Consider the following 24898-nt stretch of genomic DNA (forward strand, 5'->3'; position numbering starts at 1 on the left):
GGAAAGAAGGAATCTTTTGCTAGGACATCCTGTGGCATCAAGGAATTGTCAATTTGGCAATGGAGAGGGGGTAGGTAAATGTGTGTGTGTGTGTGTGTGTGTGTGTGTGTGTGTGTGTGTGTGTGTGTGTGTGTGTGTGCGCTTGCATGTGCATGTGCATGTGCATGTGCATGTGCGTGTGCGTGTGAGAACGTATGTTAGCAACAAAAAATATTGGTGTGGAAAGGGTGCAATAAGTTAGAATTTTTCAAAAAAATTAAGTATTGGAATGTAAGTTGCTAGAAGTTTATTTAGGTAAGAAGTGGATTCACATATATCACAGTGTGATTAAATAGTAGCAGACTAGTGTCTAAGAAGTATTGTCAAACATGTACTGCATGATATTGCTTCACTTATCTGAATACTGGGGCATACTTCAGTTTGCCTTGTTGCATGATGCATGGCATATGTACTGCTGATGTATATTGTTATCAACAGTGACACAAATAACATAGCAATCAGTGATGTGCTGCTGAATTTGTCATTCATTAAAACTCATTTCTTTTCTATGTATTACCTCACACAACAGATATTCTCTCTCTCTCTCTCTCTCCACACACCACACACACACACTTGCATGCTCATGTAGAATACAACTACTTTGTTAAGGAAATGTCCAATGTATAATATTTAATTGGTATCAACTGCCCAGAATCTTACCCGTATAAAAACAGAAAAAAATCATCAAAGAATTTGGAATTTTTTTTACCTTAACGCAATATATAAATGAGAAAAATATTTTTTAGAGTATTCAATAACAAAAAATATTTAATCTGGGATTTTGAAATTATATAGAAATATTACAAAATTGTATTCAATGAACCAGGTTTGTGGAAAAACACTAAACATAAAGCACTGAATTTCCTCCCGGTCAAGTCAAGTTCACAAGTGTTACAAATTACACTTGAAAAATCAAACATAATTAAGGTGTGCTACTATCAACAAGCAGCTCACACAAAACTGCAGCAATAACAGTGTAATTCCTGAGATATAACATTAGGTGACAATGTCAAAGTTCGTCACACAATGTCTTCATGTATCAAATACATGATGGTGATATAAGTAGTAGCAAATACACACAACTTTGTTATTTACAATATTGGCACCTTTACATACAACTTTTCTAGAATTTATACATCTGTCTCTTTATCGCATACATACTTATTTCATAATATCTTAAGAAACTTTTCACAACCTTGTAGCTATTATATAATGCTCATGAAAGCAATATACTGAAGTTGTCAAAGTGTACTATCTGAAGAAGCTCTCTTACTGAAGACAGAGAAGTCAAATTCTGGCATTTCTAAAGGTGCAAGAACAGGCAGCTCACGGGGTGAGGAATTCGCATCACCCTCCAGGTCTCCACAGGGAGAGAACACAAAAGGAGAACTTCCACCTGCAGATCCTGCAGTCACTGTGTGATGGCAGTCTGAGGTACCATTATTTTCACTGATTATACCTGTTCCAGGCGGAGCATTTTCACGAGCAGCTGCTTCAGCTTCCAATCTCTGCACCTGGAGTAAACAAGTAACAGAATTAAAGAGCAATGAAACATGTATTTCAAAATTTTGCTTTAACACTGGACAGGGCACCGTGTCTCATGCATCATACTGTGTGACTTTGAATAAGAAGCTGATAAGAACATCCTTGTGCCCCCCCTTTTTTTTTTACTAATACATAATGTTAATACAATCACGAAATACACATGAGAAATCACAATGGCACCTCCAAAATTTAAAAATACTCCTGGACTACTGACGAGCTGCTCTTTCACATACATATTTTTTGTTGTTGATGTGGTCTTCAGTCCTGAGACTGGTTTGATGCAGCTCACCATGCTACCTTACCCTGTGCAAGCTTCATCTCCCTGTACTTACTGCAACCTACATCCTTCTGAATCTGCTTAGTGTATTCATCTCTTTGTCTCCCTCTACGATTTTTACCCTCCACGCTGCCCTCCAATGCTAAATTTGTGATCCCTTGATGCCTCAGAACATGTCCTACCAACCAGTCCTTTCTCCTTGTCAAGTTGTGCCACAAACTCTTCTCCCCAATTCTATTCAATATCTCCTCATTAGTTATGTGATCTAACCATCCAATCTTCAACATTCTTCTGTAGCACCAAATTTCAAAAGCTTCTATTCTCTTCTTGTCTAAACTATTTATCGTCCATGTTTCACTTCCATACATGGCTACACTCCATACATATACTTTCAGAAACGACTTCCTGACACTAATTAATACTCGATGTTAACAAATTTCTCTTCTTCAGAAATGCTTTCCTTGCCATTGCGAGTCTACATTTTATATCCTCTCTACTTCGACCATCATCAGTTATTTTGCTCCCCAATTACCAAAACTCCTTTACTACTTTAAGTGTCTCATGTCCTAATCTAATTCCCTCAGCATCACCGACTTAATTCAACTACATTCCATTATCTTCGTCTTGCTTTTGTTGATGTTCATCTTATACCCCTTTCAAGACACTGTCCATTCCGTTCAACTGCTCTTCGAAGTCCTTTGCTGTCTCTGACAGAATTACAATGTCATCAGCGAACCTCAAAGTTTTTATTTCATCTCCATGGGTTTTAATACCTACTCCGAACTTTTCTTTTGTTTCCTTTACTGCTTGCTTAATATACAGATTGAATTGTATCGGGGAGAGGCTACAACCCTGTCTCACTCCCTTCCCAACCATTGCTTCCCTTTCATGTCCCTCGACTCTCATAACTGTCATCTGATTTCTGTACAAATTGTAAATAGCCATTCGCTCCCTGTATTTTACCCCTGCAGCCTTAGAATTTGAAAGAGAGTATTCCAGTCAACGTTGTCAAAAGCTTTCTCTAAGTCTACAAATGCTAGAAACGTAGGTTTACCTTTCCTTAATCTTTCTTCTAAAATAGGGCGTAGGGTCAGTATTGCCTCACATGTTGCAACATTTCTAGGGAATCCAAACTGATCTTCCCCGAGGTCGGCTTGTACCAGTTTTTCCATTCGTCTGTAAAGAATTCGCGTTAGTATTTTGCAGCTGTGACTTATTAAACTGATAGTTCAGTAATTTTCACATCTGTAATTACCTGCTTACTTTGGGATTGGAATTACTATATTCTTCTTGAAGTCTGAGGGAATTTCGCCTACCTCATACTTGCTCACCAGATGGTAGAGTTTTGTCAGGACTGGCTCTCCTAAGGCTGTCAGTAGTTCTAATGGAATGTTGTATACTCCTGGGGCCTTGTTTCGACTTAGGTCTTTCAGTGCTCTGTCAAACTCTTCGTGCAGTATCATATCTCCCATTTCATCTTCATCTACCTCCTCTTCCATTTCCATAATATTGTCCTCAAGAACATCGCTATGTATAGACCCTCTATATACTCCTTCCAACTTTCTGCTTTCCCTTCTTTGCCCAGAACTGGGTTTCCATCTGAGCTCTTGATATTCATTCAAGTGGTTCTCTTTTCTCCAAAGGTCTCTTTAATTTTCCTGTATGCAGTATCTATCTTACCCCTAGTGAGATAAGCCTCTACATCCTTACATTTGTTCTCTAGCCATCCCTGCTTAGCCATTTTGCACTTCCTGTCGATCTCATTTTTGAGACATTTGTATTCCTTTTTACCTGCTTCATTTACTGCATTTTTATATTTTCTCCTTTTGTCAATTAAATTCAATATTTCTTCTGTTACCCAAGGATTTCTACTAGCCCTCATCTTTTTACCTACTTGGTCCTCTGCTGCCTTCACTACTTCACCCTTAAAGAGCTACCCATTCTTCTTCTACTGCATTTCTTTCCTCCATTCCTGTCAATTGTTCCCTTATGCTCTCCCTGAAACTCTGTGCAACCTCTGGTTCTTTCAGTTTATCCAGGTCCTATCTCCTTGAATTGCCACCTTTTTGCAGTTTCTACAGTTCATAACCAATAGATTGTGTTCAGAGTCCACATCTGTCCCTGGAAATGTCTTACAATTTAAAACCTGGTTCCTAAAGCTCTGTCTTACCATTATATAATCTACCTGATACCTTTTAGTATCTCCAGGATTCTTCCATGTATACAACCTTCTTTTATGATTCTTGAACAAAGTGTTAGCTATGTTTAATTTGTGCTCTGTGCAAAATTCTACCAAATGGCTTTCTCTTTCATTTCTTACCCCCAACTCATATTCACCTACTATGTTTCCTTGTCTCCCTTTTCTTACTCTCAAATTCCAGTAACCCATGACTATTAAATTTTCGCCCCTCTTCACTACCTGAATAATTTCCTTTATCTCATCATACATTTCATCAATTTCTTCATACACATTATCATTGTAAAACTTACGTTTGCAGATTATGAGAAAAAATTATTTAACAAAGCTCATTTCTCTGCAAAGGAGTTTGGCTGTCGGAAAGTGTAAAATCAGAAACGAATATAATATTTTGTTTGTTTCAAAAGCTACGATGTTCAGCATAGCTTACAAAATGCATGAATAATTAAACCCAACTGACACTACTTCATTCATCAGTTCATCACTGTACCATTATGAACAACTTCTGTAAGATAGTAAATTCCATTATTAGTACTAGCACAAGTTTTCTTCATTTATTGTACATTAATAATGGAAGTGGCATAAAGATCACATATTGGATCTCTATGAGGCACTGGTTTCTGTCGAGTGTGTTGTCAACTTGTGGGTGATGCATCATTGAAAGGAAAACAACAGCATAAAAATTCACACATTCAATGCATTTTTACTCTCTGACTTTTCGTGAGACATACAACAAAGTTGTATCACTAAATTTGCTTCACACACTGGCGAAGAAAACACCAAAGAAGTCAATGCCCATAGCTTGGTAATTAATGAAGTTGGAAGAATGTATTGGTCCTTGTTTCATGGCATGCCAGTCATTACTTACCTAAATAACAAGAGATTACAAATATCTTTAATAAGTTAGCAGTAGTTAGGCACTTCACCCCATTTACTGGTAATTGATTCTTCTGCTACACACACTAAACTCAGCAGAGGAACAATATGCTCACCACAGATTGCAGGCGCTCTGTTTCACGCACACTGGCATCTAGTTGAGTGACGAGCTGCATTACAAGGGCCCTCAATTGATTGTTAAGTGTTCGAAGCTCCTCAATCACTGTTTGTTCATCCTTAGGTCGTTTGCTGCCCTCTATGACAGCAGCTAATGGCTGTGCACATGTTTCTTGTGAGTCATCAGCATCACTTCCTCCATCACCATGACGTACAAGCAACTGCAAGAGTGAGTCTGCTTCTTCCATTGTTCTGTAATGATAAAGCTTTAATATGCAGCGTTGAATACCCCAATAACTTACATATAAAACAATTAAATCTGTAGTCTTTTCAAATGTCTCAGCATGATTAGCTCCACAAATGTACTCTAAATAAACAGTAGTTTTTGTTTTGATTTCAAAAAGGCAGAGCATTACTAAACAGTTAAAAATTAATCCTGTATCATTCAGAATTATAATGAATTAACATTCACTATATGAAGATGATGATTCCTAATCTGACTGTAGCAGAGACAATCAAAACACCCAAATAAGTTACACACAAAATTCTTTGCCCGTCCAATACTGGAAGCAGAGATCAAAATGTATAATGAATTCCACTACGAACATAGTTTAGGCAAAACAGAACAACAACAACTACTCCATGCAGCTGAAATTAGATCAGTACAGTTTTACTTCTGGTTATAGTCAGTTCACTAGTCTGCAAAATGGTTCTATTATATAATCACAAACAACAAATCAATAATTTGCATCTACAGTTGTACTACTGGAAACCGAATAATATAAATGGACTTTAAATACGGCAGATTCCAGAGTGTGAAGATGGTACAAAAATAGATTGTACATCATATTCATTTACGAGTCTATAACACAGGCTTTACTCTTGAAAATAAATTAAGCCATTTAAACTGGAGAATAATTTTTGCAGTAGGAATGTAATCTGTCAACTTTTCATTTTAATGGGTGTTGTTTTTATGACACTATATTCAAGAATTTTGTAATAACATGTTAGAAAATGTACATAAACCAAAAATTTTAAATACACCAGATTCGCTGATAATAATCGGGACCTTCTGTGTATGTTAGTGCATAAATGTTTTCCAGCTACCTAAAATAATACAATTTTATTAAAACAAAATTTCTTAAGCATGCAGATTTCAACTTGTGCTCCCTTTACTCACTTGTAAATGGCTAATTGAAGATTATTCTTTCCCTCCTCTTGTTGCAGAGAAGAAAGATTTTCATCTTTCACAAACTTAAAGGACATCTTCTTCTTATTTTCAAGAGCTCTCTTAAATGTTTCAAACTGATCCTTCTTCAACCTGCATTAAAATGAATTGAGTCAAGCCTTCACAAAACCATAAGAGGTTAGGAATAAGAAAGGACTGCATATCACACTTTTAAATTCGGTATCAGCCAAATCTTGTGTTATTTTAATCTCCCATAAATCAAACCTTATTGCCCTGCATCAAATTCAACATTTTTTGTTTGTTTGTTTCATTTCCTTTAGTAAGATCCAGAATATTAACAAAGTAAAGCAAAACCGATATAGATTAGTGTTTTACTGTAATAAAGATGACTCTTCATTTGTTTTTATATATAACCAGTGCCATAAACAATAATATTGGGATTGGAATGACTCCTTACCCTCTCCCTTAAAACCCACATCCTTTCGTCTTTCCCTCTCCTTCCTGAAGAAGCAACCATCGGTTGCGAAAGCTAGTAATTCTGTGTGCGTGTTTGTGTGTTTTGTTCTTGTGCCTGTCTGCCGGCGTTTTCCCACTTGGTAAGTCTTGGAATCTTTGTTTTTAATATATTTTTCCCATGTGGAAGTTTCTTTGAAAGAAACTTCCACGTGGGAAAAATATATTAAAAACAAAGATTCCAAGACTTACCAAGCGGGAAAGTGCCGGTAGACAGGCACAATAAATATAACACACAAACACACACACAGAATTTCTAGCTTTCGCAACCGACGGTTGCTTCTTCAGGAAAGACGGAAGGAGATGGAAAGACAAAAAGATGTGGGCCCCAAGGGAGAGGGCAAGGAGTCACCCCAACCCCGGGAGCGGAAAGACCCACCCCAGGGAGGAAAAAAGGACAGGCGCGCGCGCGCGCACACACACACACACGCACGCGCGCGCGCACACACACACACACGCACACACACACACACACACACACACACACACACACACACACACACTTGCAAAGGCGAAGAGTTCGGGCAGAGATGTCAGTTGAGGCCACCCCTTGGGGTGGGTCTTTCCGCTCCTGGGGTTGTGATGACTCCTTGCCCTCTCCCTTGGGGCCCACATCTTTTCGTGTTTCCCTCTCCTTCCCTCTTTCCTGAAGAAGCAACCGTCGGTTGCGAAAGCTAGAAATTCTGTGTGTGTGTTTTATTTATTGTGCCTGTCTACCGGTGCTTTCCCACTTGGTAAGTCTTGGAATCTTTGTTTTTAATATATATATTAAAAACTGTGATACAAAAAGTATACCTTATTATTTCTTGCTGTCTCACATGATAATCATGCTGTAAATGTAGTGATTCTAGAGCTCTCGTTACACTAGTAAGCTTCATTGCTTCTTTCAACATTGATGCAGCATTTTGGTGGCACTGCACAGCTTCATCAAACCGTTTGTATCGGAGATGTGTGTCAGCTTTACGGTGCTGCTGATGGGCCTGGGGGAAAAATGGTATTATAATATATCAAAATATTTGTCATGTGTATAGCCTATGAAGTAAATAACAAACAAGTTAACCAGTAATTTCAAATACTTTTTTCATAAATGTGGTTTTGAGTCAGTTGAAGATCTGCACAAGATAAGGTAGTTATGTTGTAAAGGCATGGGTGCTGTATGCCTGTGATTGAGTGAAAATATTTTCATTACATTAATAGCTTTTCTTTCTTTCTTTCTTTTCCAAATATATGTCAACTGACAACATGATATTTAGAAAACTTAATGAAAATATCAGTTTTTCGAGTTAGGTGTTTTAGATAAATCATGTGATGAAGAAAAACATTTTTCTTCCCCATTGAAGATAAAAAGTGACTGAAAGGGTTAAGATTCAGAAGAAAGCTGTAAGAATCATGAAAGACATTCATATCTTATAGAGTACTTTTCAAGGAACTTTAAATTTTGACACGTCCAGCGATGTACATTTGTGAAAACGTCTGCTTCCTAGAGTCGCTTGGGAAATCAAAATACTGAAAACCCACACTCATAATTATGAAATGAAAAACAAGAACGATTTTCTTAGGAAGTTGCATAGCACAGGCTTGTATCAGAAAAATGTACAGCATCAATAATACCTTTTTTGCACTACAGGAATTAATAGACTTTGAAAAGGAAAGGTAGTTGGAGCTAGGCACATGGGACATTCCATTTTGGAAATTGTTAAGGAATTCAATACTCCCAAGATCCACAGTGTCTAAAGTGTGCCGATAATACTAAATTTAAGGCATCACCTATCACCACGGACAACGCAGTGCCTGACACCTTCATTTAACAACCGAGAGCATCAGCACTTGCATAGGGTTGTCAGTGCTATCAGGCAAGCAATGCTATATGAAATAACCCCAGATATCAATATGGGGTGTATGACGAACATATTTGTTATGACAGTGCAGTGAAATTTGGTGTTAATGGGCTATGGCAGCAGACGACCGATGTGATTGCCTTTGCTAACACATGATATTGCCTGCAGAGCCTCTCCGGGGCTTGTGGCTGTGTTTGTTGGATCTTACATGACTGGAAAACCATGGCCTGGTCAGATGAGTTCAAATTTCACTTCGTAAGAGCTGATGGTAGGGTTCGTGAGTGGTGCAGACCCAATGATGCTATGAACCCAAATTGTCAACAGGGCATTGTGCAAGCTGGATGTGGCTCCATAATGATGTGGGCTATGTGTAATGGAATGGATCAAGGTCCTCTGATCCAACTGAACCAATCATTGACTGGAAATGGTTATGTTCAGCTACTTGGAGACCATTTGCCATCATTTGTGGACTTCCATGTTCCCAAACAACAATGGAATTATTATGGATGACAGTGTACCATTTCATTGGGCCACAATTTGGCCGCACAGATCGCTCGGCATGAATCCCGTCAATCATTCATGAGACATAATTGAGAGGTTAGTTTGTGCACAAAACCCTGCAATGGCAAGAATTTCCCAGTTATGGATGACTATAGACTAAGCCTGGCTCCGTATTTCTGCAGGGGCTTCCATCAGCTCGTTGAGTCCATGCCACATTGAATTGGTCACTACACTGGGCAAAAGGAGGTCCAAAATGGTATTAGCATGTATGCCATGACCAATAAAAAGTTTAACTAGTAATGAAGTCCAATTTAAGAGACTTTATTGGTGGTCAAATTCCATCTACTCCCAAGAAAATTTTCTTAGTGGAACCAACTGATGTTGAATATGTGTTATAAATATCAGTGTTGCATAAACTATATCTGCACATCAATGTAGTAACGTAATAAATGTAAATTAATGTTGAAACTGGTCATGTATGGCTACAATAGCTTAAGAATTATCAAGTGTCCTTCACTTTACTGAATATTTACTCTCTCTGTGACATGTTCACTACTGCCCCATAAATGAAAATATGATTAACATTTGTTTTAACTTTTTCTACATCCATGAGGAGGATTTCACTTGGGATGTGGAGAAGGGGCATTAGCATAGCTCTTTTTTTTGACACTTTTTATTAGGTTGCTTTCTCGTCTGTATGTTCAAACAAATTTTGCAATTGATTTTAAACCAATCATGATGAGCTAAAGTCTTGAAATTTTAAACAAGACTCAGAACTGAATGACAATAAAGTAGGCATCTTCTCATCTGCCTGATCCACCTAGCACCTGTAGGGGGGGGGGGGGGGGGGGGTGTGAAAGGATTGGTGACACCTGGTATCATGGTAGCCGTGCAGTAGCAGTGTGTCACACAGCTAGCATTGGAATACATTCAAACTGGTGTGTGAGCAGATGGGCATCACTGACTGGGGGTGGGGTGGGGGGTGGAAGCAGGGATGGATAGTGAGAGGAGAGAGGCAAGATGGACTTAGGAGGAGGAGGAGGAGGAGGAGGAGGAGGAGGAGGAGGAGGGGGAGGGGGAGGAGGGGAGGGGGAAGAGGGGGGAGGGGGTGAGAGAGAGGGAAAAATGTGTGCAATGTATGTGATATACGTATACACGTGCAAAGGCACATGTAAAATCTAGTATGTATATAAATAATTGTTTAAGTAAAAAAATCAATACACCACATTTTTAAAACAGATTAAAATGTATAAAATAATTATTCAATAGCATAAATTTTTTGGACTAAAAAGTGTAATACAATTTCTCCTAGCCCTATACAGATTTCTAGCTCCGTAGAGATGTACTGAAAATTTGTGATTGTGAATTTTTAATAGCTATGAAAGTATTTGAAAGATTTATAACAAAAAACATGGGGCAGACACAATAAATAATTCATCATGACTAGTTAGCCTATTACATACTGCATGCACCCTACATTTTTTTGTTATAAATCTTACATGCATTTTCATAGCTTTCAAAATTTCAGAATCACAAATTTTCAGCACTATCTCTGTGAGGCTAGGAGAAATTATTTTATGCCTTTTAGCCTGGTTTAAAAATATGTTAAAATTTTATTTTTGTTTAAATAAGTTTTTATGTGCATGTTCTTGTCTTATGACATGTTCTACAGTCTTTCTATGGATCAAAAAGTATATCTAATCTAGTATGTCTTTACTAATTTTCCACTCAGAACATACATATTCACACACTTTCACTGAGTTCAACATCACATTACTCATAACACAATGGTGAGATGCTGACTCAATCCTAGCTACCATGAAAATATGATGCAAGCCTTAGACCAGATGCTGAAGTAGTCTCTCCAGCAACAGTTTATGTGAAAGTTACAAGTGTGATAAATACATGATGATAATGTCTCATGGCTTGTACAGTGGCACATAATTACTTACTAAATGCATTGTATTATTCCATAACTTTTTGTATATCTTAACTCTTTCATACCCTACGAATATTTTAAGGTTTTCTTTTTGTATGAACACACTGTTGATTTATGACAGTAAAATGTGACAGTATATTTTCCTTCTTTATTCTGCACATTAAATCTGGCAAATCTTATCAATTACATGTTTTTATGAATGCAAAATAAATAAATACAAAAGAAACTTGGTGTAACATTGACACTACCACTCTGCATACAACTTGAACATCAAATCCAAGCAACAGCATTATAGCTTTGCACTGTGTACTTGAAAGGGGCAAAATATATGGGAGATTGCATAGAGCCTGGTCAAATGCAAATAAGAGCCTGATGGTCCTAATGAGATTAGGATAAATAAATATCACCACCGCGATATAAAGACATACTCCCATTGTAAGTAAATTTTTATCTACAGCCTCAGTAATTAGCTTACCAAACACCAATGGCATTAACGACATTTCAATGATTATCTGTGAAGATAAATATTATACCCATCGGCTTCGCAACTACGCCATACAAATTAAGAAACAGCTGTTATCTAGAGATTGATGATAATCGCAACTTATGAACTCAAAACAAATGTCGTCACGCAGCACAAAGAAGGCGAACAGCATTGGATACAACTGAAACCTCGGGTATCATATTTATTAAAAAGATATTTCTGTCCATATTAAGTTTCATTCATATACTGACCACGTTTAACGCAGAAGATTCCATTGGGTCTTGTTTTACAATACGAAGAGGGAGCTCATGAAGGGTGTTTTCCCGTAACTTTAAATAAAAAGTTCAGCCTTCGGCTATCAGATGTCATTTTTCAAGGCACAATTAAAAAAAAAAGTATATCAGATGTAAACACAACACCTAGCAGATGTCAGATTTCGTTCTTCACTTGTTTCTCCGTGCAAGGATCACAGAGCTGCAGTGGAACCAATAGTTCCCTTGTCATCACAAAGGGTAATCAATTTTTGCAGAGTTGCAGACATTACATGTGGAATGCTCTTTACTTGCGCAGGAAAAAAAAAACAAAAAAAACTTGCTTAATGATCCGAACCAACAATATCTGTAATAAAAGATTGAGGTTTCGAACAGTTTTTCTGACTCGAGCAGACCTGTAAGTCACGAGATATTGGGTTAGTGTTCGCCATTACTTTCAGAAATTGAAGGATTGACGTGACTGCGCGTTTCACACTTATCACGATTTCTTAAATTTTGATATCAAGGGGGAAACTGTACTTGTCTTATTGTTAGACGTTTTCTTTCGGAAATCAGCAGTAGGAGAGACGTATAGTTATTCCATAGGCAATGAGTTTGATCCAGCCACATTCGCGGCTTGTAGAGTTTATTAATTTTTTTTCTGGATACAGTAAGATGTGATGTATTATCTACTGAATAGAAAGGAGGAAAAGAAATTACATTTCGCCGACACGAATGTTGCCTGAGACTGCACATTCTTCAATGGATAAAGACGTACAAGGCAAGCGTATGTAACCTTGCGGATTTATGAAGCAAAAAGTATATCTTGTCTAAACAGTCTTGATACTCGCTCGAAAAGATATAACGAAGCCACCGAAAACTTAAATCTAGATAAAAATTTGACCCAGTTGCCCCATTAATGATCAATGCCTTAACCATTGTGCCTCAAGAGGTGTAGTCAGGTGTTCCTGGTTTCCATTGGAATAGGCTAGTAGCCGTGGATTACTAGTTTCAGAAAGGTCGTGTTTGAAAAACAAATCACGAATCTTGGGAAAACAAACGCTGTAGAGAGAGTAATGTAGGATTAAAAGGAGAAGACATATAAATTTTGGCAACACATACCGGTATGTAGGAAGCAACTTGGGTGCAGTAGAAAGAATTTTGTAGTACTTTACAATGAGTGGTCCAGGAAAGATTGAGTAGCTGGTGCATAGGTGCAGAAGTGTGTTTGTAGTGCACTCTGTAGGCAAGAGTGCCAGGGACAGTCCCATTGCTTTTCAGTATGCCCCAAGCTCAGTATATATCATATTGAGTACATTAATGTCTGCTAACTAACAGGCACAAGGTGAAATCTTTGACACTTGAAACACATTATTTTCAAGCAAATTAGAAAGCTGCCTAAGAATTTGGGTTTCATATACCCCGTGTATATTCACTAAATATGTAAGGTTGGTTTTGTAAGTTCAAGACAATCTCATCTGAGGAATACACACTTGGTCCAGTGATCCTCCAGCTGTTTCATCCCATTGGAAAAATAGGTTCTATTGAACTCATCAAAATACTTGTTGACTGCAACTATCACTTCCGTATTTGACAAAAATTTCTTCCCAGCAAGCCAAAGTTTCAAGTTAGGGAACAAGAAGTAGTCCCTTGTGCTATGTCTGGTAAAAGGGTGGATGAGGAACAGATTGAAAGCCTTGTTCATGCACTTTCACCATAGTTATTGCTGATGCTAGGGATGGTGCATTATCCTTGTGAAAGAGCACTTCTTTTGCATGACAGCCGTAGTCTTTTTTTCAATCAACCCAAGTTTCAAACAGTCCAACAACAAAGCAGAATATGGTACAGTTATGGTTTTGCCTTTTTTTCAAATAATCTGTGAGGATTATTTCTTGGGAATCCCTAAAAAACTGTGACCATCACCTTACCATCCAAAAGAATGGTCTTTGCCTTCGTTGGTGCACTTTCACCAGCCTTTGTTCATTATTTTGACTCTGGCATCTAATAATGAATGGAGGTTTCATCAATAGTCACAAATGGGTGCAAAAAGTCTTGCGGATTGTGATTAAACATTGCCAGACAGTGTGTTCAAAAGTTATATGGGATGCACTTTTGGTTGACTGTGAACAAGCATGCCATCCACCTTATACACAGTTTCTTCATAGGCAATTCTCCATGCAGGATATTATGCACTCGCTCAGTTGAGGTGTCTACAGTTTTACCACTCTTACGAATTCTTATTCGGTTGTCTTTCCTTACCATATCATACATTTTGTCAGTGGTCACCATTGTAGTGACCTCAGTTGGACAGCTGGAGTGTGCTTCATCGTTGGTGCTTGACAAACCATGTTTAACTTCATTAATTAAAAAGTAAATGACTACAAATAACCAAATAGGTTGGGTAACTACAGTTAAAAAGCTTGTTATAATGTGAAGGACAATCAAACAATTTAAAATCAGAGATGGTAAAACAGTTTATATTAAAACCGAGTTATAGTCCAAATCTGCAATAGCTGTGTATTGTGTCTTGAAAGCAAAAGTAAACGGTGTGAAGTTCATCCAGTTCTATTTTGATTTGTGCGACAATCCAAACCTTCAAATGAAACTGTTTGGTAACAGCTCAAAGCTCAGTTTTTTCCATTTTCAGTTCCAGCTGACACACTGACCAATTTAGATTGCTGCCAACAATGAACTGTGCACTGTACATATACGATTCTTGGAATAATCAAACTTACCAACTGCAAAGGCACAACAAAAATGTTCCATTCTTTCATGGAAATTTACCAGAGTTATCAAACCACCCTTGTATATACCAGACAAGATACCTCTCAGTGGATAGAAATTTAACAAATAATTTCTGCGGGAAACTATTTGATGAAGATAAGAATTATTTTCAAAAAGGTCTTAGAGTTGCGCAAATAACTCATTTGAGAAGTGAGTGTGTTGTGGGAGATTAACTAACTCATTAAGTACCTTTTTCTTTCTTCAATTTGCATTTATTTTTGTGTTGCCTAATTGACATAGGTATGATATATATAAAAACAATAACCTTGAAATAAATAATTTATTTTAATTGATCCTCAAATGGTTATCATGGCACATGCCACTCTCTTTTGACATTTTCTTTTATTTTTTGTGCCAGACAACAAAACAATCAATGTGAAGTCCCACATTGCATACAATGTTTCCTCACATTTTTCTTGCACATTACAATTTTCATTGCTTCCCCAGTGTTGTATGTTAAATCCTATGTCTGTTTCCAGAAGTCTTGAGTTCAATTGGAACACATGAAAGGGATGATTTTGGGTATGATGGACGTCCTGCCCTTTTCGAAGCAGAAGCAGCTGATGACTGAACAAGATAGGCCCTTGCCACCATCCTCCAGAATTGAAGCAGTGGAATACTTTCATTTGAGAGGCAGAAGATAATGTGCGTGTTGACTAACGCTATATCTAATGCATTGGTGAACAATGGGAAGTTCCATTTCTTACTTCGAATTATCACATGATATTTCTCCACATTCCAGAACAGTTTGTCGACACCTCCCATATGATTGTTATATTCTGAAATCATTCTTGGCTGTGGAACTTGCACTTTTTTGTTCTCAGCTTTGCTCCATCTCTTTACTTGACTTACTGGATACACTATCTCATGGTTTGACAAGAGCTTTACACAGTTGTTATCCTTCCACATTACTGCCATGACCTCCATATTCTTGTCAAATCTATAGTCATATTCTCCTCTTCATTTCTTCATCATGTTATTCTCAGATCCTACTGGACAGTTATTTATTCACTTCATACAGGCAGTTCCAGTTGCCCATACTCTCATTTCTGAGAACCATTTTATCAAACGGAAGCTCATGCAAAAGTTATCAAAACATATTTTTTGAAGTTCAGGAGTCTGCAGAAAAGAAATCATATTCAGCACTACTGATCCATCAAGTCCCGGAACTGAAACATCACTTGTATCCTTCGATTTTCCTTCATAGACCGACTTGTGGTAACAGAAACTGCTTTGAGAACAGCACATGGTCCACTGTTTGAATCCAAATCTCACTTGTTTCCCACAAATAAACTGTTTTAGTTAATGGTGTCCATAATATCATACCATTTACTCATCAATGCTCAGGCTGTCAGAAAAAACTTGAAATGTCATGAAATTAATATTCAGTAAATCCATCAACGGATGACTCTTAAAAAGTTTATCCCTTTCACCAGGTGGGATTCTGTTCAGATATGTGTTATCATTGAAATGAAGGTGACACTTTATTTCCAGATACCTGTTGCATCTCATACACTGTCGTACACACCTTATATCAGAGTCCTCATCTTCATTCCAGTATAGCTTTTCCTGTGGAAGAGCGTGGTATCCAGTGAAGAGTAGTATGCCTATGAACTTATTTTAAGTATCCATAGGATAACTCATAGCTGTGATTATTATTCTGTGTAGCATATCGGAAACTTTCACTGACAATCAAGTTCACTACCTGTTCATCAAAAAATTCTTCGAAGCACTCAAGAGAAGATTTTCCTTTTAATGCTGCTACCAAATTGGATTTTCGCTGTCCAATTTCTGCTGTTTCAGGATAGGTTTTAAAGCAAGTAACATCTGTTATCCAGTTAGAAGTGATAATAGCTTTCACCATATTCTTTCATTGGCTTGCAAGTTCCTTTTCTTTTTTCCATTGGCATGAATTTCCAAGGAACGTGGCGTATCAGATGGACAGTATTTTCAAATATATTTTCATCAATATATTCGCAGTTTGACATCTCACCTACGCTATCTGGAGGGAGCTCGACAATGTTAATGGTCTCATTCACATCACCATCATCACTAAAAGAAGCCATGAAGTTCAGGTCATTTACAATTTCTTCAGTTTCACATCATAGACAGTGCTTCATAGTGACTCATTGTACTTGAGGAGCAAATAAAAGCTAAATAAAGTTTTACGTGAAAAGTGCCATAAGCCCCAAACGGAGATTGAAGGTTAGGCAGGTGTCATGCAGAAATGAAATAGGGCATTGAAATAAATGATTGATAAACATCTCAGATCATTACAGAACATGCTCGTACATAGATATTGGAAGTTATTTATATAATAATGTGACGTACATGGTTTTGAAAATGTGCAGCTCTTTTAATGCTGAAACACATAGCTTCTTCACAGAAATAAAAGTGTACAACTCACTCATTTAGCAACTGATGAAACTTCAATGCAGGCACTTGACAAAGGTCTGGATAACAATGGGAAATAGTAGCATCACTGCCAGCATTATTATAACTACAAAATTTCTACTACAAAAACAAATCCCCAAATGGGGATCATGGCACTTAATGGGTTAACTTCCAGTTATGTGTCTCTAAGGCTCAGTGTGTGATGTAATGATGTAAAATGCTATAATTTGTTATGTCAGACTATAAATATACAGGGTGTTACAAAAAAGTACGCCCAAACTTTCAGAAAACATTCCTCACACAAATATGAAGAAAAGATGTTATGTGGACATGTGTCCGGAAATGCTTAATTTCCATGTTAGAGCTCATTTTAGTTTCGTCAGTATGTATTGTACTTCCTCAATTCACCGCCATTTGGCCCAATTGAAGGAAGGTAATGTTGACTTTGGTGCTTGTGTTGACATGCGACTCATTGCTCTACAGTACTAGCATCAAGCACATTGGTACGTAGCATCAACAGGTTAGTGTGCATCACGAACATGGTTTTGCAGTCAGTGCAATGTTTACAAATGCAGAGTTGGCAGATGCCCATTTGATGTATGGATTAGCATGGGGCAATAGCCGTGGCGCGGTACATTTGTATCGAGACAGATTCCAAAATGAAGTTGTCCTGACAGGAAGACGTTCGAAGCAATTGATCGGCGTCTTAGGGAGCATGGAACATTCCAGCCTATGGCTCGCGACTGGGGAAGACCTAGAACGACGAGGACACCTGAAATGGACGAGGCAATTCTTCATTCAGTTGACAATAACCCTAATGTCAGTGTCAGAGAACTTGATGCTGTACAAGGTAATGTTGACCATGTCACTGTTTGTAGAGTGCTACGGGAGAACCAGTTGTTTACGTACCATGTACAGTGTGTGCAGGCACTATCAGCAGCTGATTGGCCTCCACGGGTACACTTCTTTGAATGGTTCATCCAACAATGTGTCAATCCTAATTTCAGTGCAAATGTTCTCTTTATGGATGAGGCTTCATTTCCAACATGATCAAATTGTAAATTTTCACAGTCAACATTTGTGGGCTGAAGAGAATCTGCACGCAATTGTGCAATCACATCATCAACACAGATTTTCTGTGAACGTTTGGGCAGGCATTGTTGGTGATGTCTTGACTGGGCCCCATGTTCTTCCACCTACTCTCAATAGAGCACGTTTTCATGATTTCATATGGGATACTCTACCTGTGCTGCTAGAACATGTGCCTTTACAAGTACGACACAACATGTGGTTCATGCACGATGGAGCTCCTGCACATTTCAGTCGAAGTGTTCGTATGCTTCTCAACAACAGATTCGGTGACCGATGGATTGGTAGAGGTGGACCAATTCCATGGCCTCCACGCTCTCCTGACCTCAGCCCTCTTGACTTTCATTTATGGGGGCATTTGAAAGCTCTTGTCTACGCAACGGCAGTACCAAATGTAGAGACGCTTCATGCTCATATTGTGGACGGCTGTGATACAATACACCATTCTCCAGGGCTGCATCAGCGCATCAGGGATTCCATGCGATGGAGGGTGGATGCATGTATCCTCACTAACAGAAGACATTTTGAACATTTCCTGTAACAAAGTGTTTGAAGTCATGTTGGTATGTTCTGTTGCTGTGTGTTTCCATTCCATGATTAATGTGATTTGAAGAGAAGTAATAAAATGAGCTCTAACATTTCAGACACATGTCCACATAACATATTTTCTTTCTCTGTGTGTGAGGAATGTTTCCTGAAAGTTTGGCCGTACCTTTTGTAACACCCTGTATAGTCAATATTCACATAAGTCACATCCAATTAAAATCTGTAACACAACCATCTGTGTGGCATGCTTATAATTATGTATTATTTATATTTTAGGGCAATTAATCTGCAAAAAATGCACCACATTTAATGGAAGCATGAAAACCATCTGAAGATGATTCGAAACCGATAACAGTACCCTTTGAGTAAAGGAACTGAAAATAAATTTGTGGCTGGTTACTGTACCAACACCGTCAACATTTGTCTTCAAATAACAGCCATGGTCTCCAACCATGTCATCATATTACAAAATTGCATTAATATTAAAAGCCGTTACAGTTGTAAAAAATATTTATTTTTAAAAAGGAAAAGCACAACCCAGTTCTGGAACATATGTCCCATATTGAGATGTATATTAAAATGTGAGTCCACAAAGCATGCATAACTGTGATTAAAATATGTTAAAATAATGCATCTGTAGTATATGGCATGCAACATAAGTTAAACATATTTTATCCTATTTTAACTTGAGTTATGGAACCTTTGTGGACTCTATTTTATAAGATGCACCTGAAGATAGCACATATGTCCTGAAACTAGTTTGTGCTTTCCCTTTTAGAAATAAATAATTTTTACAACTGTAGCAGATTTTAACTCTGATAACGAATAACAGTTGTGGGATGTCCTGTCAAGAGAAATGTGTGACAAATATGTAGGTATGGGACTCTTTTCTGTCACTTAGCACTTCTTTCACCGCTGGCAATGATTTGTTACAGTGGAAACTGTGAAACTGTACCTGAGTAGCTAAGACAGTACACAGGATAATGAGGGCATGGGCATGTGACTTATAGTAAAGCACTGCAGTGTTCTCCATCTACAGGGTGATTATAATTGAAGTTAAATGTTTCAAACTGCTGTACAAATAACACCTATGGTCAGAATGATGTCAAATTGCAACAGCATATTATTGGAGAAGGGGGAAAATGTATGGCAGAAGAAAAATAAATATTTACAAAATATAGGAATAGATGGTGCTGTAAGCATCACAATTTAACAGTGGTCAACTACAAATGACAAATGGATCATACAACAATGCCTAAAGTGAACGTTTGACATTAAACAAACTGTAATACTCAGTCTGCATAGGTATACAGGTAAGATACTGTTAGTTGCACAAGCCCATCTACCATGGCAAAGTCATATTACATTGGATGGGAAAAATCAGTTTTTAATTGTCCTGAGGCCAAAAACCACATAAAAAGTATCAACCACATCGAAACTTCCTGGCAGATTAAAACTGTGTGCCGGACTGAGACTCGAACTTGGGACCTTTGCCTTTCGCGGGCAAGTGCTCTACCAACTGAGCTACCCAAGCACGACTCACGCCCTGTCCTCACAGCTTTACTTCTGCCAGTACCTCGTCTCCTACCTTCCAAACTTTACAGAAGCTCTCCTGCGAACCTTGCAGAACTAGCACTCCTGAAAGAAAGGATATTGCGGATACATGGCTTAGCCACAGCCTGGGGGATGTTTCCAGAATGAGATGTTCACTCTGCAGTGAAGTGTGTGCTTATATGAAACTTCCTGGCAGATTAAAACTATGTGTCAGACCGAGACTCGAACTCGGGACCTTTGCCTTTCGCTGGCAAGTGCTCTACCAACTGAGCTACCCAAGCACGACTCACATCCCGTCCTCACAGCTCAGCTGGGTAGCTCAGTTGGTAGAGTTTGCCCACGAAAGGCAATGGTCCCAAGTTCAAGTCTTGGTCCGGCACACAGTTTTAATCTGCCAGGAAGTTTCATATCAGCGCACACTCCACTGCAGAGTGAAAATCTCAATCAATCACATCGGTTTTTAACTGTCCTCAGGCCAAAAACTGCATAACAAGCATCAATCAAAATCAAATCGGATATTAATTTTCATGTGACTGGTGCAAAACATGTTCAGTATGCTGTCCACAATTTTCTGCAACAAGTTGAAACTGGGAAACACCATGTTCCACATGCCACGCGGGGTGGTCGCACAGTTATGGGCGCCATGTCACTAATCGTGCGAACCCTCGTGCTGAAGATTCAAGTCCTCCTTTGGGCTCACAGCATTGTCCTTAGCATTAAGTTAGTTTAAGTAGTGTGTAAGTCCAGGGACTGATGACCTCAGCAGTTTGGTCCCTTAGGAATTCACACACAGTTGGATATTTTTTGAATATGTTCCACAACTGATTGAAATGTTTCGGGGGTCACGTTCAGAGGGTGTTGCACGATGTGTGCCTTCACTGCAGCTAAGTTTGCATTCGGAACACTGAACACAACATGTTTCAGTTAACCCCCCAGCCAGAAGTCATACAGATTAAGATCAGGTGATCGGCTTTTGGGAAATGGTGGCTGATAATTCTAGCATTTCTGAAATAGTGCTACAGCAGTTGCTTAACTGGATTTGCAATGTGCGGAGGTGCACCATCTTGCATAAAAATGATCCATCCACACTGTTGGAGAGCTGTAATGGTGTGGTAGTGCAAAAGACACTCATAGCTCTTACCAGTGATGGTACAGGTAACAGGACCAGAAGCACCTGTCTTTTAGATAAAATATGACCCTATGATAAATGATGCCGTAAACTCACACCACACAGAGATGTTTTCAGGATGAAGTGGTACTGGTTGATTTGTGTGTGGAATTTCTGTTGCCCATATTTGACAATTCTGTGTATTGATGTATCCTGTCAGATGGCAGTGGGCTTCTTCTGTCCACAAAATCGTCCATGGCCAATCATTGTCCACTTCCATGTGAGTAAGAAATTCTAAAGCAAAGGTCTCTCGTGCTGGCAGGTCAACAGGAACCAACTCATGCACATGGGTACTTTTGAATGGATAGCAAAGGATGATGATTCATAAGATTTTATGCACCATGCTCACAGGTATGTCCAATTTTCGGGCAATTCTCCATGCGCTACACGTTTGCACACCACCACTCGTCTCCTCCTGCATTGCCTGCCGCCTCTGCTTCCATTGATGTTCAATCAATTCATTTCCTCTCTTTGTCAGGTTGCACACCAAAAGAACCTGTCTTTTTGAATTTCCAAATAAATTTTCTCCAGACCCACGGCAGTTATCAGACCAAAACATTTTTCAAACCCTTCACTGTCCGGAATGCCTGCAGAGTGACATGTGCACAGTCATCATTCTTATAATACAGCTTTACAAGCAGAGCATGATCATGCATTAAGACAGTCATGGCGAACATCACAGACGTGAAAGGAGGAAAAGCCATGTACCCGGCATGTTTATACCAGCTTCAATGGGTCATGTGCTTGCCAGGCATTTTCATTTATGTATTATGACCCATAGAGCACCTTCTATTGATCAGTTGTCACACTATTTTTTTTCTTCTGCCATATGTTTTCCCCCTTCTCCCATAATACTCCGTTGCAATTTGATGTCATTCTGACCAGTGTTGTTATTTCCACCGTGTTTTGAAAGTTTAACTTTAATTATAATCACTATGTATATCTATATACATAATCTAAAACCCACTGTTAAAAACATGTCAAAGAGTACTTGGCATTGTTAACAAATATTAAGTTTTCTTCTGGTCCTGTTTTACTGGAAAGTGGAAGTAAAGATTGTTTAAATGCCTCTGCGCACTCTAGTGTTAGTCTAATCTTGTCTTTTCAGTCACTACAGGTGTTATCCATAGGGGGACTCAAGTGTATTTCTAGATTCTACACTTAATACTGGCTCTAGAAACTTTCTGAGTAATTTTTTTTCTTGGCATCCTGTAGATTTGTTATTTCCATTTTATGCACAATATTTCAATAACCAACCCAACCATCTTCTTTGGGTGCTGTAAGTTTCACACAGTGTGAGACCAACAATAGTTCATGGCCTACTTGAGTCCAGGCAGCAAGCAGACAGAGCAGCAAATGTTGCAGCACCTGAAGAAGTTGGCTGACTCGGTCATCAATATATAAACTGGAAACAATAACTCAACAGAAAACCCAGAATCTCACTATTAATCGAGTTACCAATCTTTGGATCACTTTGAAACCTTATCAAATCTGAATGAATATTAGTGCAGAGTGTTTCAGATAGAGCGTTTAAGATAGTATAAGATTATAGAAAACTGCATTTTCTGTAGAAAATCTGAAGTTACTGTTAATATTGCCTGCTGGATTATTAATATACGACATGAACAGCAAGAGTCTCTATACATCTCTCTGAGGGTATGCTTGTTGCTACTTCCTCATCTTTTGATGACTATACATCCAAGTTAACATACTCTTTCCTCCTTATCAAGGAATCCTCAATCCAGTCACAAAGTTTGTTTCATACTTCATATGATAATACTTCTGTTAATAATGTTCTTTTGATACACAGTCAAACGATTTTTGGAAATCTGTAAGTATTGCATTTTTATGATGGTGTTTTTTGGCTTTCAGGTTGACATGTGTGAAAATATCGAGTTGGGTCTTGCATGACTGAAGCTTTTGGAATACATACTCGGTGGCATATAGGAGCTCATTCTCATTGAGATACCTCATTGTGTTTTATCTAAGAATCAAACCAACCTTTGGGTGAAACCAACCTTTTGGTTAATGACAGTTTTACTTTTCTTTAACATGTATGCTGCGTAAAATTATGAAGTTAGCTTTCGTGCTGCAAAACTGCTGTGTATTTGCATGCTTCAATGTTACATATATACCACATCAATGGATGTCCAAACCAAATGAGGTTCATGGCCCTTTATGATCCACACTTTGATTTACAAGCAATCATTATTAAGATTTAATACTGTTTGCAAGATATGTTTGGTGATATATTTTTTTGAAAGATGAGAAAAACCTGTAACAAATTTTGGTGTCACAATGACATGCTAATAGTTCTACTTAAGTACATTCAGTGTGATTGATTTTCATTTGAAGCAAAGCCATATTAGTGTTGTGTACAGTTTGTTTTTTATCACTTTACCAGCCTACAGTCTGTGGACACACACTTTCTTCTCCAATCCCATAGAAATTTGGGGTTATTTATTGAGGCAAGATATTGAAAATTGTGAAACGGCAATGTAGCACACTGCGATTTTCAATGGGTATCATCCCTGTTTACAGTTTTTTGATTATTAAACTTTTAGATTGCTTGGCTTGTCCTTACCTTCAGCAGACAAAATAGTAAGTACTTTTGATAAGCACATATAAAACAACAGAAATTATCCCATCTCTTGGAACTAGGGGAACAGGATCGGTAATCGGGATATAGAAAACTTTTCCCATATATGTCGTAGCTCGTATATATACTTGACACTGAGTCCATACAGAATGAAGTATACGAACTATCGATGTCGCAGAACTATTAGTTCTGTCAGAAGTGGTTACCATTTTATCTCTTGAAGGCCAGCCATTTAGTCTCCATATAATCCTATGGTTTTCTCAAATGAATTCTCCATTTGATATAATTATGAAGTTGTCATTTTAACGCCATAGATTTGTGACATAGTAAGTTGAAACTATTCCATCTCTTACTACTTCAACTCCTGTTAATACCTATTGTTTTTCTTTATCCCTTTGCTTATTTCTCAAATCTTGTACATTTTCTAAGTAGCACACATATGGGAGTTATTTCAATATTTCAAAACATTAACTATACTATTTCCCATGTAGATTCATTATTCAGGGTAATAATTTTGATGTGCTGGTTCTACTGCTGCACATATTTTTACTGAGAAATAGTTTAACTAAAAGCTATGCTTAATTGAAAATCCTAGCTTATTATGTATTAATAAAAAAAATTGTGAGCTAATTAGTATATCTGGGCGTAGTTACACCACCAGTTATAAACACTGGCAGTTCAATTTTCAAATGATGTACTTCAGATTCTGTGAAACTAATTAATGAGATAATTAATATTCAGTTTCAGAAGTAGCTACAGTTTCTGTTATAGATTTTGCCTATATGATTTTTAAATTCCAACCTTTGCCATTATATTTTTGTAAACCTTAATTTTATGCACATGATTACATATTTCATTAATTGATTAAGTCATTAATTAATATTTCTGCACATTTTTCAATATGGCATTTGTACTCATAAGTTGGGTTTCCTTATATGGATGCATAAAATGATTCAGTAAGCTTTTTTAAATTCCTAAACCACCAAATTTTACAGAAA

At 37.9% G+C, this 24898-nt stretch overlaps 1 protein-coding gene and 1 long non-coding RNA gene across 4 annotated transcripts; one reads left to right on the forward strand and one right to left on the reverse strand.

Moving 5' to 3' along the window:
• Positions 1-271: 271 nt before the first annotated feature.
• On the reverse strand, positions 272-12220 carry LOC126276044 (nuclear receptor-binding factor 2-like). 3 transcript variants are annotated; one of them, XM_049977246.1, is made up of 5 exons: positions 11767-12220; positions 7549-7733; positions 6232-6372; positions 5051-5303; positions 272-1553 (listed from the first exon to the last, which is right to left on the reverse strand). In XM_049977246.1, exons 1-5 carry the CDS (start codon positions 11788-11790, stop codon positions 1281-1283), a joined length of 876 nt encoding a protein of 291 aa, XP_049833203.1. In that variant the 5' UTR covers positions 11791-12220; the 3' UTR covers positions 272-1280. The 3 variants fall into 3 exon arrangements, with proteins under 3 accessions (XP_049833203.1, XP_049833204.1, XP_049833205.1); XM_049977247.1 differs by lacking the exon at positions 11767-12220 and adding an exon at positions 11507-11680; XM_049977248.1 differs by lacking the exon at positions 272-1553 and adding an exon at positions 4741-4926 and having other exon boundaries at positions 11767-11954.
• LOC126276081 (uncharacterized) lies at positions 11944-24652 on the forward strand. Its single transcript, XR_007550602.1, has 2 exons — positions 11944-12027; positions 23174-24652. It is a non-coding gene; the product is annotated as an uncharacterized LOC126276081 (long non-coding RNA).
• The last annotated feature ends 246 nt before the right edge of the window (positions 24653-24898 follow it).

This window comes from Schistocerca gregaria, chromosome 1 (genome assembly GCF_023897955.1).
Source record: "Schistocerca gregaria isolate iqSchGreg1 chromosome 1, iqSchGreg1.2, whole genome shotgun sequence".
NCBI lineage: Eukaryota > Metazoa > Arthropoda > Insecta > Orthoptera > Acrididae > Schistocerca > Schistocerca gregaria.